Below are 12,749 nucleotides of genomic sequence, written 5' to 3'. Positions count from 1 at the left end.
ACCGGGCACGGTGATTCGGGAATACACTGAATGTTTTTAGCAGGTTGGTATTGTACTTCAGTCACCCTTATCAATATAAAGTGCAGCTTTGGAGCTTGTCAGCCTCCATTTTTAAAGAACTGTCAACATTCCTGTTGTCATTGTTACAAGCGTCACATGAAGGAGTGAATGCAGTGAACAGCAGCTTTATAACCCAATTTCACTGCTGAAGTCAGTGTATTTGTCTAGATGGTTGATGTAGCCTTGTTCTTTGACTGTGTCTCCCCTAAATGTGAATCAATTCTTCTCAGAATCCTTTTAATTAAGGAATCCCTAGTATCACCAACAATGGTGCCAGAGTTCCCAGGTATTTAAAATATGCATTTTCTTATGCTTTGTATTACTAACTTTGTTTGACATAGAGGACAGACCACCTCAAGGTATTCCATTCTTTGTGGTATAATCAAATTATTCAAACCCTTAAAAAGCAGTAGCTATTACCCTATTTGGATATTATTCATATTAACGACTCACTCTGAGTCCTTTTTCTGCAAACATGTAGAGAAGACTGTCATTTTTTTTCCTCATTTATTTGCACGTCCAGCTCTTGGCCCTAAGGTTTTGATGTCTGAAGATGGTCTGGGAAATATAAGTTCATTATTGCCTAAACCTGTATATGCTGCCTATCCCCTTCTTGCCTTGTGCATCACTACACAGCCATCCTTTACTGTAGGTCTCACTGTTTTAGCCCAGCGAGTCTTGCATAGTGTCTGTCTACAAGCAAGCCTCCTTTTTTCCTCCCCAAGCTAAATCATGCATGAAACCAGTTAGATGGATGAATTAACTGTTGCTCACAATATGTACCTCTGTGCGCAAAAACTGAGTAGCCATTACTGCACCCAAAACGTTCTTCTGTGTGCTCACCTATCTGAATGATATCCTGCCAAATACCTCACTGGGTAGTTCACTTGGGAGGTAGCGGTGGGTCTGTTACAACACGGACATAAGATTTAGATGTTTGCCGATAGATTCTCAACTGGTGTGATTCTGTTCCTCCACACCAGCTAAGAATCTGGACATTTACTCTTACCATGGATTAAATAAATTTAAAAGACTGTGTATATTCAATACTTGTCCAAAACCCAGACAAATGACAAATACAATGCTTTGAGTAAGACATTTTCTACTCAGCAAAGAAAGCCCAGCTGTTAGTCAAAAGTGTCTGTAATGATAAATATAAGTAAGCAGGCGCCCTTTGTTTCATTTCACAGAAACATGGAAAATTTTGCTTATCTCCAGGGAGGCCTTCCTCAAAACCATCACTCTGTGGTACTGACAGTGCTAGTCCCTTTTATGAGTTTTATAATGACAGCAAACAAATAAGATGTTCTTGGTAGCTATTTATGCATGTATGTTTTTCAGAGATAATTATGAACCAGAACTGAATTTACAGCAGACTAATGCCATGGGAACTACTGTAAGAAGACAGTCGAGATAAACTCAGAGAAAGGAAAACAAAGGGCACAAAGATAAACCAAAATAACATAATTATCTGGAAAAGGGTTCTTTTCTAAAAGTGGCTCCTTTTAGTGGCAGAAAAATTAGTGTTCTATTGTAGTTCTGGAAAAGGCACTAAACATAGATTTAGGACAAGTCTGTGATGCTTTTTCCAGGAGTCTGAGACAGGATTGATCAGACTAGCCTTGCACTGGTGTATTTATAGTATAAACCTCAGAACAGAGCCAGAAATCATAGTTAGGTTTCTGTAGGTTTGGCAGAATCAGTGTCATAGTTATGTAAATTGTTTATCTGACCTAGTGCAAATAATACATACAAAGCCTATTGGGCATGTATTTTTATTGGGAATTATTTTATGTAGCAGCATTTTTGTAGCATCAACACAATACTTCACCCCTACAAAAACACTTCACTTTACTTCTTGCATATATGAATTCTTGAGACCGAATGTATGAGGGAAATAATCTACTGAATTGTGTCAGTTTGTTGCCTGTTTGGATACCCAGGTCTGATTAGTTGCATTGAATTAGCTAAAATTATCATCTGCCTCTTAGCTTGAGGGAGATTAAAATACACATGTATACATTTTTTTTTTTTTTTTTGGCTTTTAGGATTTGATTTGCAAAAGACAACTAATTTTTGAACTGACAAGGAACAAGAAGAATGAGATCTAACATAACGAATCTCAAAGAACAGGATAGATTTCTATCTTCCACTAACGTAGGCAATTGGTAATAAGGCTCTTATAAGTCTCTACATGCTACAGTTTATAAGTGACTCACAAAAGGCAGGTCATTTTTTTCTCTTTTCTTTTTGTCCCCAGCTGCTCAGCCTGCCTTAGTTGACTACTGTTTTGAATGCAGTTCCCTCTCCTTTCCAAATTCTTTTCCACACTTACTATCAAAAAAATAAAAAAAATGCATAAAACCATCTTCCTCTCTTCAGTGATTCATATGCTTATGCACATACACCTTGCTCAGATACCTGGCCTAGTTCCCTCTCTGTTTTTTACATTACAGCTAAATGCCTCAATCAAATAAGCTTTAAGCTCCTGCATGGCTCCGTGCCAAAGATATAAATATCTTTCCTCTATACAGCATCCAACTTCTCTGCATTCCTACTTTTTTCTTGCTAATGTCTTGTTGCTACATTCCATTTTTTTTTACACCAACCATATAGAACTCTGCTTGTAAATGCTCCCTGCTTATCTAGACCACGAGGTTTATAATTTAGAGTTTATCTTTGCCTTCATTATGAAACGTAGCTAAAATTCACTAGCATGAAATACAATAATGGACAGCAATTCATATTTTTCAAACAGAAGATTAAGCTGAAGCCCAACACAATGACAAACCCTGAACTGTTGTTTCTCCACCATGCCATTTGCTTGTACTCTTGTTTCTACACAACTTTCCAGACCCATTTTAAATTTAAAGCTACTATTGAATCCTAATGTGGACTGTTCCCCTCAGGGGAACGCAGCAAGAGCTTTTCTGCAACATACACATGCAGGCACACAGGAGAAGTGAGAGATATACTTCCAATAGTCTTCTACAAAAATAAGGCAACCAAGAACATCTATATTTTGGTTTTCCTTTTCATCCATTTCCTAGCACAGCTTGGCTTGGGACCCACCACCAGCAAGGCACCACTTAAGAGAAGACTGATATGGGGAATTGTGGTTCAAGAGCCTTCTGGGGCATCATGCCTACCTTTCATACATTCTTGTGTTGGTGCAATTCATACCCATCTCCAAGCACAAGGTCACAAAATGGTCTTTTACATTTGCACTATACAGGCTCCTTCCACAAACCGACGTTTTGTGAAGTCTGATGTTATATAAATAAGAGTTTATTCATCCAGGACATGATCTGTGACAAACAATCTGCCAGCTAGTGCTAAACAAGAATCTTCAAAGTTGCACGTTTTCTTGAGAATTGTCAATTCTCCTCTACTGTAGATTTGTGTTAGTATAGGATTTGGAAATCATGCATATAAGGAGCCTAGAATGATGTAAAACATTTTGACAGATTGTTCTTGAAATCAAATCTTTTACCTGAAGGGCACACTTTGCTTGGGTGGAAAATAACAGCTTATTTCCTTATGCAAAAAAACCCTCAGTGGCACACCAAAGAGATATTCACATGGAAAAAAAAAAAAAGTAGTAAGTTGACCGCACCATGCTATTAGAAGGTGGAAGGCAGACATTTGCATAGTGCTGTGATTAAAATGTATTTGCATCCCATATGACAGGTGGTTCCCTTTTACTAGGATGTCGGCAGTACTCCACTCATCTTGGCTTCTCCCGATGTCAGAAAGGTAGTAAAGTCTACATGCACTTGAATTACTTGGACCAAGAGAACATTAACTTTTCTGCCGAGGTTATGTTATACAGAACACTATCCAACAAGGCTCAGTGTGGAATGGATTCAACAGAGGCCAGGTGCTGAAGGGCAATGACATATTGAACCTGATCCAGGGGAAACGCCAAAACTGCTGTTGGAGAGCGTGACCTTTTCTTACGTTGAGTACAAGGTGAGTACAAGGCAACCCTGTCAGGAACATATATAAATGTAACGGATTTCTTAGGCTAATACACCAAGAGTATGAACGTGAGCAGATGTTTTATGCTGCCTGTTGAGATAAGTATCTAGCTCAGGTGTGGCTCAGTGGAACACAAAATGACTTGCTTAATTTCCCTAATCAGCCAATAGCTTTTCATAAAGGCAGATAACTTAGTGAAACCAACGCATAAAGATACATAAAAATTGAAAGATAAATACCATTAAAAAGTCAAGAAGTAAGCCTTAAAGTTCAAAAGATTCAAGTACTTAATAAATCAATGGTTCTTATCAGGTAACATCAGCAAAGGAAATGTGCAACTGATAGATCCACTTTCCCTTTCCTACAGTTCTAGCTCTCCTACAGCCTGTCCAATGCAGGACACTCGGAAATCCACAGCATAGTCAACAGTTTTAAGTCAGAAGCCTCATAGACTTTTATTTATTTATTTTTAAATACACTGAAACCAGCTAACCAAATATGGGTCTGAGCTATTTGGCAAGTCCGGTCTGGGTTATTAGTGAACTGAAGCTGCAAACATCAACAACACCAGCTGGATCCAGATTTCCAGAAAGTTTGGAAATAATTCTGTGTAATTTCCAGCCCATCTCTAGTATATCTTCATATTTCTCTTTGTTTGCTTAATACAGGATATTATGAATAATTAACACATCTGCACAAGCAGCTGATGGATTTATTTTGTAATACTGAGACAATTATTCTCATTATGAAATTTCAGTAAAATATTAGGGTTCCTTTTCAGAAATTATTAAATTCCAAACAGAGGAGTTATACAACAGAAATTCTTAAACTTCTTATACTAACAGCTACTCGTTATGGGAAGAGGTGACTGTCTACCTTCGGTATAGTATAGTTGTGATATCTGTACTGGGATAATAAGAATAAGCCTACTACCTGGTGATGATTGTTATATCTTCTTTGCAAGAGTCACATGCTGCCAAAAGGATACCTGAAAATAGACTGTATTTCTGAGGGCCTGGAATACAATCAGCTTACATTCACTAAGCAGGCACCGGGCAGCATATTACACGATGGTGAAAGTCTCTCATTTGTTCTTTGTGCTTTTGTGAACCGTGATCAGGTTCCCACTAAGCACCTGGCCAGCTGACATCTATTTCATCAAACCATCAGCACAGAAATAGCATGTGGCTGCCAGTCAAGCAAGGTAAAGGCCCAAATGGGCCAGGGAGCTTAAGCTATCCTATTTACACCAGAGACATTCTTCCAAACACAGGCTGGGGCATGCAGCATGTAGATGATATGGAGAAGGTGGTACTGTGCTTCCCAAGGTCCCTGGGAGCTGCCTGTCTTTGCCAGCTTCCAGTGATAAGTACCCCTTAAAATGCAATAGCAATCTGATTGCGTCCAGCTAGTTACTTTGTGTGCTAGTCAGAACACTCGTGGGTGTGAGCACCTACTAAAGGCAATAATACTGAGCCTGAAAGCATCTTATCTGGATGCCTAAAGACTAAGCAAATCATGATGTCGAAAATGAGGCACTTACTTGCAAATGGAAGTTACATTACAGAGCATCCAGCACTATCCCCAGCTGGCAGTTCAGTATCAGTTTTAAGACCTGAGCCCTTGCATCTAAATTATTATCCTTCGTGTCTTGCTTTCCAATAGATTTCACAATTACATTAACCATATCTTGCTCTATTCTCAAGGCAAAAAAATATTTTTTCTACACCACAGAAGAGATTAAGAGCATAACACAATAAATGCGTGTTTTTTAATTATACGTTCAGACACTCTTTATATGCTGTTTACTGTTCACAGTTTACCATTACAAATACACACTATCTTCATGCTGGATTTAGCAAGTTCATCTCCAAATTATGAAATCACGGCCATATTATTTAATAACAAATACACTGATTACGTGAAAACCGGCCAAAAATAAGTACGTTCAGTTAGTTTCAGTAAGTTTGCACAGCGTTCTATTTCTGTATTAAAATGCTAAACCAGTGATCATGAACCATAAAAACAAAATTTCAATGGTCATTGAATATTCACTAACAAACTAAAAATGTCTCACTGTTAGAAAATTCAAGTTTTAACTATTTACAGTCTGTCCAGCCACAATCTCTATAAATCAATATTGTTTACATTTTGTACTGTGTTTATTCTCTTTTACCAGGCTCAAAACTGGGACTAAATCAGTCACAAATGATTTAATGTAACTTCAGATACTGGAGGTTTGCCCCCTGCCTGTAAGATGCTGAAGTTAGTCTTAATAACACAATGGATGGAAGGGTTTTGGTTCTGTCTGGCACTATGTTATAGTCCAGGGTATATATTCTGTTGAAATGAGACAAAATAACTAATTAAGGGAAATGAGAAGCACTGTAGAGAATCAGGTTGATAGATCATATTTCTGTCATTCTAATATTACTTGCAGAAGAAGGTAGATTTGAAGGTAAGAAATTTGAAATGGGAAGAAAACAAGATCCCTATTTTGCTGCCAGGAACCTTGTTTGGCATTAAAAAAGTAGGACATTGTTTCTAGTTTTCTACTATCAAAGGCAATAATGTAAAATTATCTCTTTCATAAATATATCAAGCTCTGTCTTTGAAGAACAGAGGAGTAGAGAGGACAAAGATCCTACTGGGAGACCGTTAACAATGACACTTTCTGAAGCCTCCTTCTGATTTCCAGCCTAAAATTACTCACTGTCTGTTTATAACCGTTTGTTCTTTTTACTAATATGTTCCTTAAGCTAAAATATGTATATATTTTCCCCTCCATTAAGGGAGAATAAGGGAAGCTGGGTAGACTGGCTGAGCAAAGGATGATGCAGCAGCACAAGATTTGGAGGGAGGCAGGAAACCAGCCAGGAAGCCTGCTTGATCAGGAGAGCAAGGAGCACACAGGGAAATAAAAAAGCTGAGGAGGAAAGAATAGAGAAAGAGCAGAGAGATCACATAAAGAGCAAAAGACAAAATGATATGAGAATGTTTCTGGGACAGAATGGTGCTCCTAGAAGGGAACAACACAGAATGAGTTAAGACTGGAAGAAATCATCACATCAAAATTTTCAAATATCACATGATATCATTATTTGTAGCAGTATCAATGTGAGCAGTCTTGCTTGAATAAACAACAGAGAATGGTAAAAGGGCCTTAGACCTTCAAGATGTATAAGGTAATGGATAAGTTATATATGTACTTACTGCAGATACAACATAAGAGCAAATAAATATAATGAAAAAATTGCTAGTTATGTGCACTGAATCTGTTTTCCTTCCTTGTTTTCCACTCTCAGTAAGCCAAACACAAAATAATTTCTCTGATAAGATGTTGTTCAGAGCATAAATGTGTTTTAAAAGATATTTGCATATAAATTGTATTAAATTAAAATAACTACCTTTGGTAAATTAAAATGGAAGGGTGAAATTCTATTTTTCTGCTTTATTTTTCTGGTGAAAAATAAGCCACATTTCTGAAAGAAAAATTTAAAGGAGGTGTTATAAACAGGTTGTCAATTTGCATCGTACTCTTTGGTGATTCATGTGCTAATTGTATTGTTCCTACTGTCACATTACCTTCAGCTTGAAGATCAGTCAGAAAAAGAAATTCTGCTCTACCTGTGACAGGCAGACAGTGGAACAAAAATGCCAGTGAAGTGAGTTGCTTTTTATGGCTATTTTAATCTTAGGAGATTTGTGGGATGGTCCTTGGGTTTTGAATGACCTGGACAGTTTTTATTTTTCTCTCCCCCTTTATAGCGTTATGTTTCGGTTCCTTGTTGTCAATTCTGCTTGCTATTCCTATTCAAGTAAATCCAAGGAGATCAGCGAGATCATTCTCCAAGTGATAAACAAACATTAAATTAAATAACATTACTCATGAGGAAGAGAAGCAGAATTAGGTTTATACTGTCTTGCCTTCATCTTTCATTATGCGTCTTTTTTTGACAGGAAGATTCTTAAGTGTTCACTGAAGCACCCCAAAATTTATTAGATTTGATTTGTTTATTACAGTAACTAAAAGAAATTCTCTGCTGATTAATCCCATTAGCACACGACACCTCACAAAGTACTACATAATGCTACATTTAGGTGTCATTTATTTTTAATCCAGACCGAATATATTTGCACTCCAGTTTCCCTCCTGTATGTGTGCATATGTATGTCTAAATATATATATTTTAATTCTGTTTGAATATCATTTTGTGCAGTCTAGATATAAGCAAATTGACAACTACAAAAATGCTTCCTTCCTAAAGTTGTCAGTGCAAACATAAATTGTAATTTTTATAAACATAACTGCAGTTACTTAATATGATGCCATCCCATAAGCTTTTGATAAATTTATGATTGTAAATACCATTACTGGTACACACAGTGGCACAAAGTAAGTGTTCTTGTGTCAGTGTCACAAGCCCAGCCCAGAGGAAGCAGCACAACACGCTCAGGCAGGTGCTCCAGCAGAGCAGAGGCCTTTTCAACCCCATTTTTGGTGCTCCAGCAGAGTTTTTCCACCCCATTTTTGGCACACCGACTTTTCTCACCCCTCGGTGTCACGGCCAATTAGTCAGTTAGTGCCTTGTCATTCTTTTCCGACCCAGTGACGACCTCCTGTACTTTTGGTGAGGCCTGTCCGCCCTCAGGGACACCAGCTGCAGCCTAGGCCGCAGGCAGAACATTATGCCCCCTGAATTTGCATGTCTGAAACCAAAAAGACCAGCTTAGAAGAACCTTTCAGTACAGAGTGACTAACCTCCACAAAAATTAAATTTTGATTTTTTTTTTTTTTTTTTTTTTTTTTTTTTTTTTTTTTGAACAGGAACAAGGACTAATCAGAAAATAAGATTTCTGTTTCTGGTAAAAATTCAGGGATTTGTTTTGATTCTGCACTGAAACGAAATGTTTCCGAATTTTCCAGTTCCCCCTTTCTTACCACCAAATGAGAAAGAGGATGCACACAAATGATTCCAGATCTGCCAGTATGTCAAGTGACTACTATGTACACACAAAACATAAATTAAGTTTCAGATTCCCCGCTATCATAACCTATATGAGATAGAAAACCACAGGATTAGAAAGTTGGTTTCCTCTCTAGCTATTTGTATAAAATATGACAGTTTCAACAAAAGCAGCATGAGATGGTCTAAACTGAATATGAATGAAGCCTTCCCACATTACAAGAAAAAAAAAAATCCCCCCACTTAGCACGCAGTTCCCTTATCTGACGCCCTTCTGCCTGTCAGAGCTTGCGGGTGCCTGCTGCTGGCCTCCACACCACGCCTTGCTTCCGAACCACCTTGGACTTCTTCAGAGCACTGAGGTAGAAGCAAGGCTCTGTTTAGTTCAGTGTCTCATTTCTAACAGAAGCCTACAGCGAGTTACAAATGAAGAGCAAAAGCTAAGAATTTGTTCAATTTTTTTTATACCACTAAGAAACTGAAGAAATGCCCATTATCCTACCACTGTTAGCTAGTATGGTAAACGTTTGGATAATTCTACTCAGTCCAAGGAAAAAAAAGTGTCAAATTAATGGTTAATTCATCTGAACTTGAAAAGAAATTCTGTACACACTCCAGGACATTAATATCCCTCCTATGCCTTTATTGTAGTTCAACCAATTGCAAACACTATTACTGCTGTCTCTTGGGTGAATGATCCAGTTGCCAGTTCTAAATAACATTCTACTTTATGAGTCTATATGGTTCTCTACACTCTTCAAAAAAAATAAAAAAGAAAAGAAAAATGTGTCACACTTTGTGCTGACTTTCTGCTATTCAATAGGCAGGGTAATATGAACTACCCTGTTCCCTCAATGAATAGCCAAATAATAGAGTAGTTACCGCGGCCTGCAAAGGCAAAAGATCACAATGCTATTTTCAAGGATAGATGTTGTTTCCACAGGTCAAACATTGAGGAAACAATGGCTTCGTCTGACTCCGTAGATACGCTACTAGCTAATAAAGGTAAGGAGTACTTGAAAAATAGTAAACAGAACACAACCACGTGTCAAACCAACTCCCAGACATTGCCGTCAGGTTTGCACGCTGGTGCCCACCCAATTCGCCACATGCTTTGAGCCACACCAGTGCTATGGCTGGAGGCATCTGAGCTTGAATCAATTTCAGACTCATCACTTGAAAGGAGACGAAGGTGCTGTCTGGCCAGGCTAACCTCAGCTCTACAAGCAGCATGCCACCGCAGTAAGAACTCGTTTCCATTGTGCTGCTTAGTCCAGGGGTCGGCCCCAAATCCTCAGCAACCAACATGTCCTAGATCTCCTTTTGAACTAGCAGCATTAGAGACACCAAACAACACTGGGAAGGTATTTGGAATATTCCTCAGTTAATTCTAAAAGAAATCCAATCAACACCTTAACACTGCTCGTTTATTCTCCTATTTATTTCCCACCCAACAGCCTCTTTGGGCTAACTCCTGGATGACAGACAATAAGTGACACTACATACACCATATATATGTATATACATACACACACAGATATATAAACTGCATTGGTCTTTTGGCTTTCCTCTACCCATCATCTCATGAATTTTTCTCCAGATGGCTTGGAGGCTTTTAGGAAGTTTTTGAAGTCAGAGTTCAGTGAGGAGAACGTAGAGTTCTGGCTGGCTTGCGAGGACTTCAAAAAAACCAAGTCCTCCACCAAGATCACTTTAAAAGCCCAAAGGATTTATTCTGACTTTATAGAAGCTGATGCTCCAAAGGAGGTAAATACTTTTTTGCATGTACTTTGGGTACTTACTGAAGATGGGAATAAAATGGAAAGTTCAGGTCCAAAGTTCCTGGAAGGACAGAAAACACTGTTCAATGTGGTTTCTCTTCCATTTTTATGACAATCGTTTACCAGGTGGAAAACACTGTGAAACTCTGAAGCAAACAAAGATCTCTTATGGTTGAATGCAATATGCAACATTGTTCACATGGGGCATGTGTTTATCTCACTTCAGAAATTTGTCTTATGATTTAAGGAAATATATGTTCAATACAATTTGTTTTCCCTAACTGTTTTCATGCAATAAGCATAATTTCCTCCATGTTCTAGGTACAAGCAGATTGGGATGTTAATGATTGTATCTGTTCATTTTCTTTTATACAGATATTTTTGCCGTGATGAATATTAAAATGTAAACTTGCAAAAATTTCTATCACAGTATTCCATTTTATCATTATTTAAAAAAAAAACAAAAACAAAACTCATTGTGGAGGAACAAATTGCTAATTAATTGTTGCTTCGATGTATGATTCCTGATAAACTTTAATGCTGATGTTTTTTGCTCTTGACAGTGACCATGCTTTGAACGTCTCCATATCTTATGCATGATCAAAATCCATTTAATTACTATTAAGAGCAAAAAATCCTTGCCAAATGAGTAAGGCCCAAACCTAAACTGATGTGGAATATCTTCATCTCTAATTTACTTATTAGTAAACTATACTTCATAGGATTTTGTCTGGCAAGATGAGATAATCAGAAACAAGTTTCCCCGCCCCCCCCCCTCCCCTTTTTTTTTTCAGTGATGCCAACTTTTAAAGAACCAAATAAAATACAAAATTCAGCATGCTAGAAAAGAAGGGAAGACCTCCCTGCTAATTTGCATCAGCCAGGATATTTGGGAGGAAGGTCAACTGCAGATTGTGTCCTGTACACAGACTTCAGCTTTTCAGTCAAAATGAAATTGATTTTTTCCTCCTTTCTTCCTACAGATAAATATTGACTTCCATACCAGAAACCACATCTCTCAGAACATCTCCGAGCCCACCCTCAGTTGCTTTGATGACGCTCAAAGGTTAATTTATAGTCTCATGGCAAAGGACTCATTTCCCAGGTTTCTAAGGTCAAATGAGTATAAGGAACTAGTAAAGAAGCAACAGAATAGAAATCAAAAAAGGTGGCTCCCATTTTTGTGAAAATGGAAATGGGAAAGACTTGAGTGTTTACGAGTTTATAAATGTCTCCTGTTGCAGATCAGTACAGGTAATATTTTATTAAAGTGATAGTAGAAACCAGAACTAGTGTGTTTTTAAGTATGATAAATACATGATTTTTTTTTTTCTGCTAAATTTGGTGGAGAAGTATCCTAGAAACAGAATGGAAACATGCTAAGACATTTGAATTAACTTTTCAGTTAAAAAAAAAATGAAAAGAAAAAAGTTTGCTATTAAATTTTCCAATACTTTCTTTGTTAGTCAAAGTGTTCTCACATTTTGTAAACAGAATGTTCTGGTTTCCTGGTTTGCCATTGGTTTTTCTTTAGAAGTATGGCCTCAAAAAATAAATTATTTTCAAGGAACTTAAATACTTTTATTCACCTTCTTATTTGTAATTGGTAAAATAAATAAATAAATAAATAAATAAAAGTTAAAAACCTCTTTTATCAGGTTCTGTACCAGTTCAAAAAATGGAGAAATACAAGAAATATGGTAGATACCATACTATGAATGATAATAAATTAAGGAGAATATTTAATAAACACGCTTTCTGACAAATGTTCCTGGCATTTAGAATGTTTCACTATGAAACAGCGAATGTTTCATACTACAGCCTTCTTTAATATTTTCTTTGGGTTTATTTCATTTAAATTTTTCATTGAAATTTTTCATTTATTAATTGCATAGGCATTTTGGAAAAGAAGTGGAAACCTTTGTACATTTTCTATTAAAAATTCATTTTCTTTCCTTTT

The 12,749-nt window shown here is 37.2% G+C and overlaps 1 protein-coding gene across 2 annotated transcripts; it reads left to right on the top strand.

Moving 5' to 3' along the window:
• The first annotated feature begins 91 nt into the window (after window positions 1-91).
• RGS21 (regulator of G protein signaling 21) lies at window positions 92-12,365 on the top strand. 2 transcript variants are annotated; one of them, XM_084528183.1, is made up of 7 exons: window positions 92-346; window positions 2,109-4,032; window positions 6,834-7,226; window positions 7,633-7,706; window positions 9,952-10,013; window positions 10,609-10,775; window positions 11,773-12,365. In XM_084528183.1, the coding sequence occupies exons 4-7, from the start codon at window positions 7,696-7,698 to the stop codon at window positions 11,974-11,976; spliced, it is 444 nt and encodes a 147-aa protein (XP_084384309.1). In that variant the 5' UTR covers window positions 92-346; window positions 2,109-4,032; window positions 6,834-7,226; window positions 7,633-7,695; the 3' UTR covers window positions 11,977-12,365. The 2 variants fall into 2 exon arrangements, with proteins under 2 accessions (XP_084384309.1, XP_084384308.1); XM_084528182.1 differs by lacking the exon at window positions 6,834-7,226.
• The last annotated feature ends 384 nt before the right edge of the window (window positions 12,366-12,749 follow it).

This window comes from Aythya ferina, assembly GCF_964211825.1.
Source record: "Aythya ferina genome assembly, chromosome: 8".
Classification (NCBI taxonomy): domain Eukaryota; kingdom Metazoa; phylum Chordata; class Aves; order Anseriformes; family Anatidae; genus Aythya; species Aythya ferina.
The sequence above is the reverse complement of the archived record's forward strand: the minus strand, read 5'-3'. Positions and strand labels throughout refer to the sequence as shown.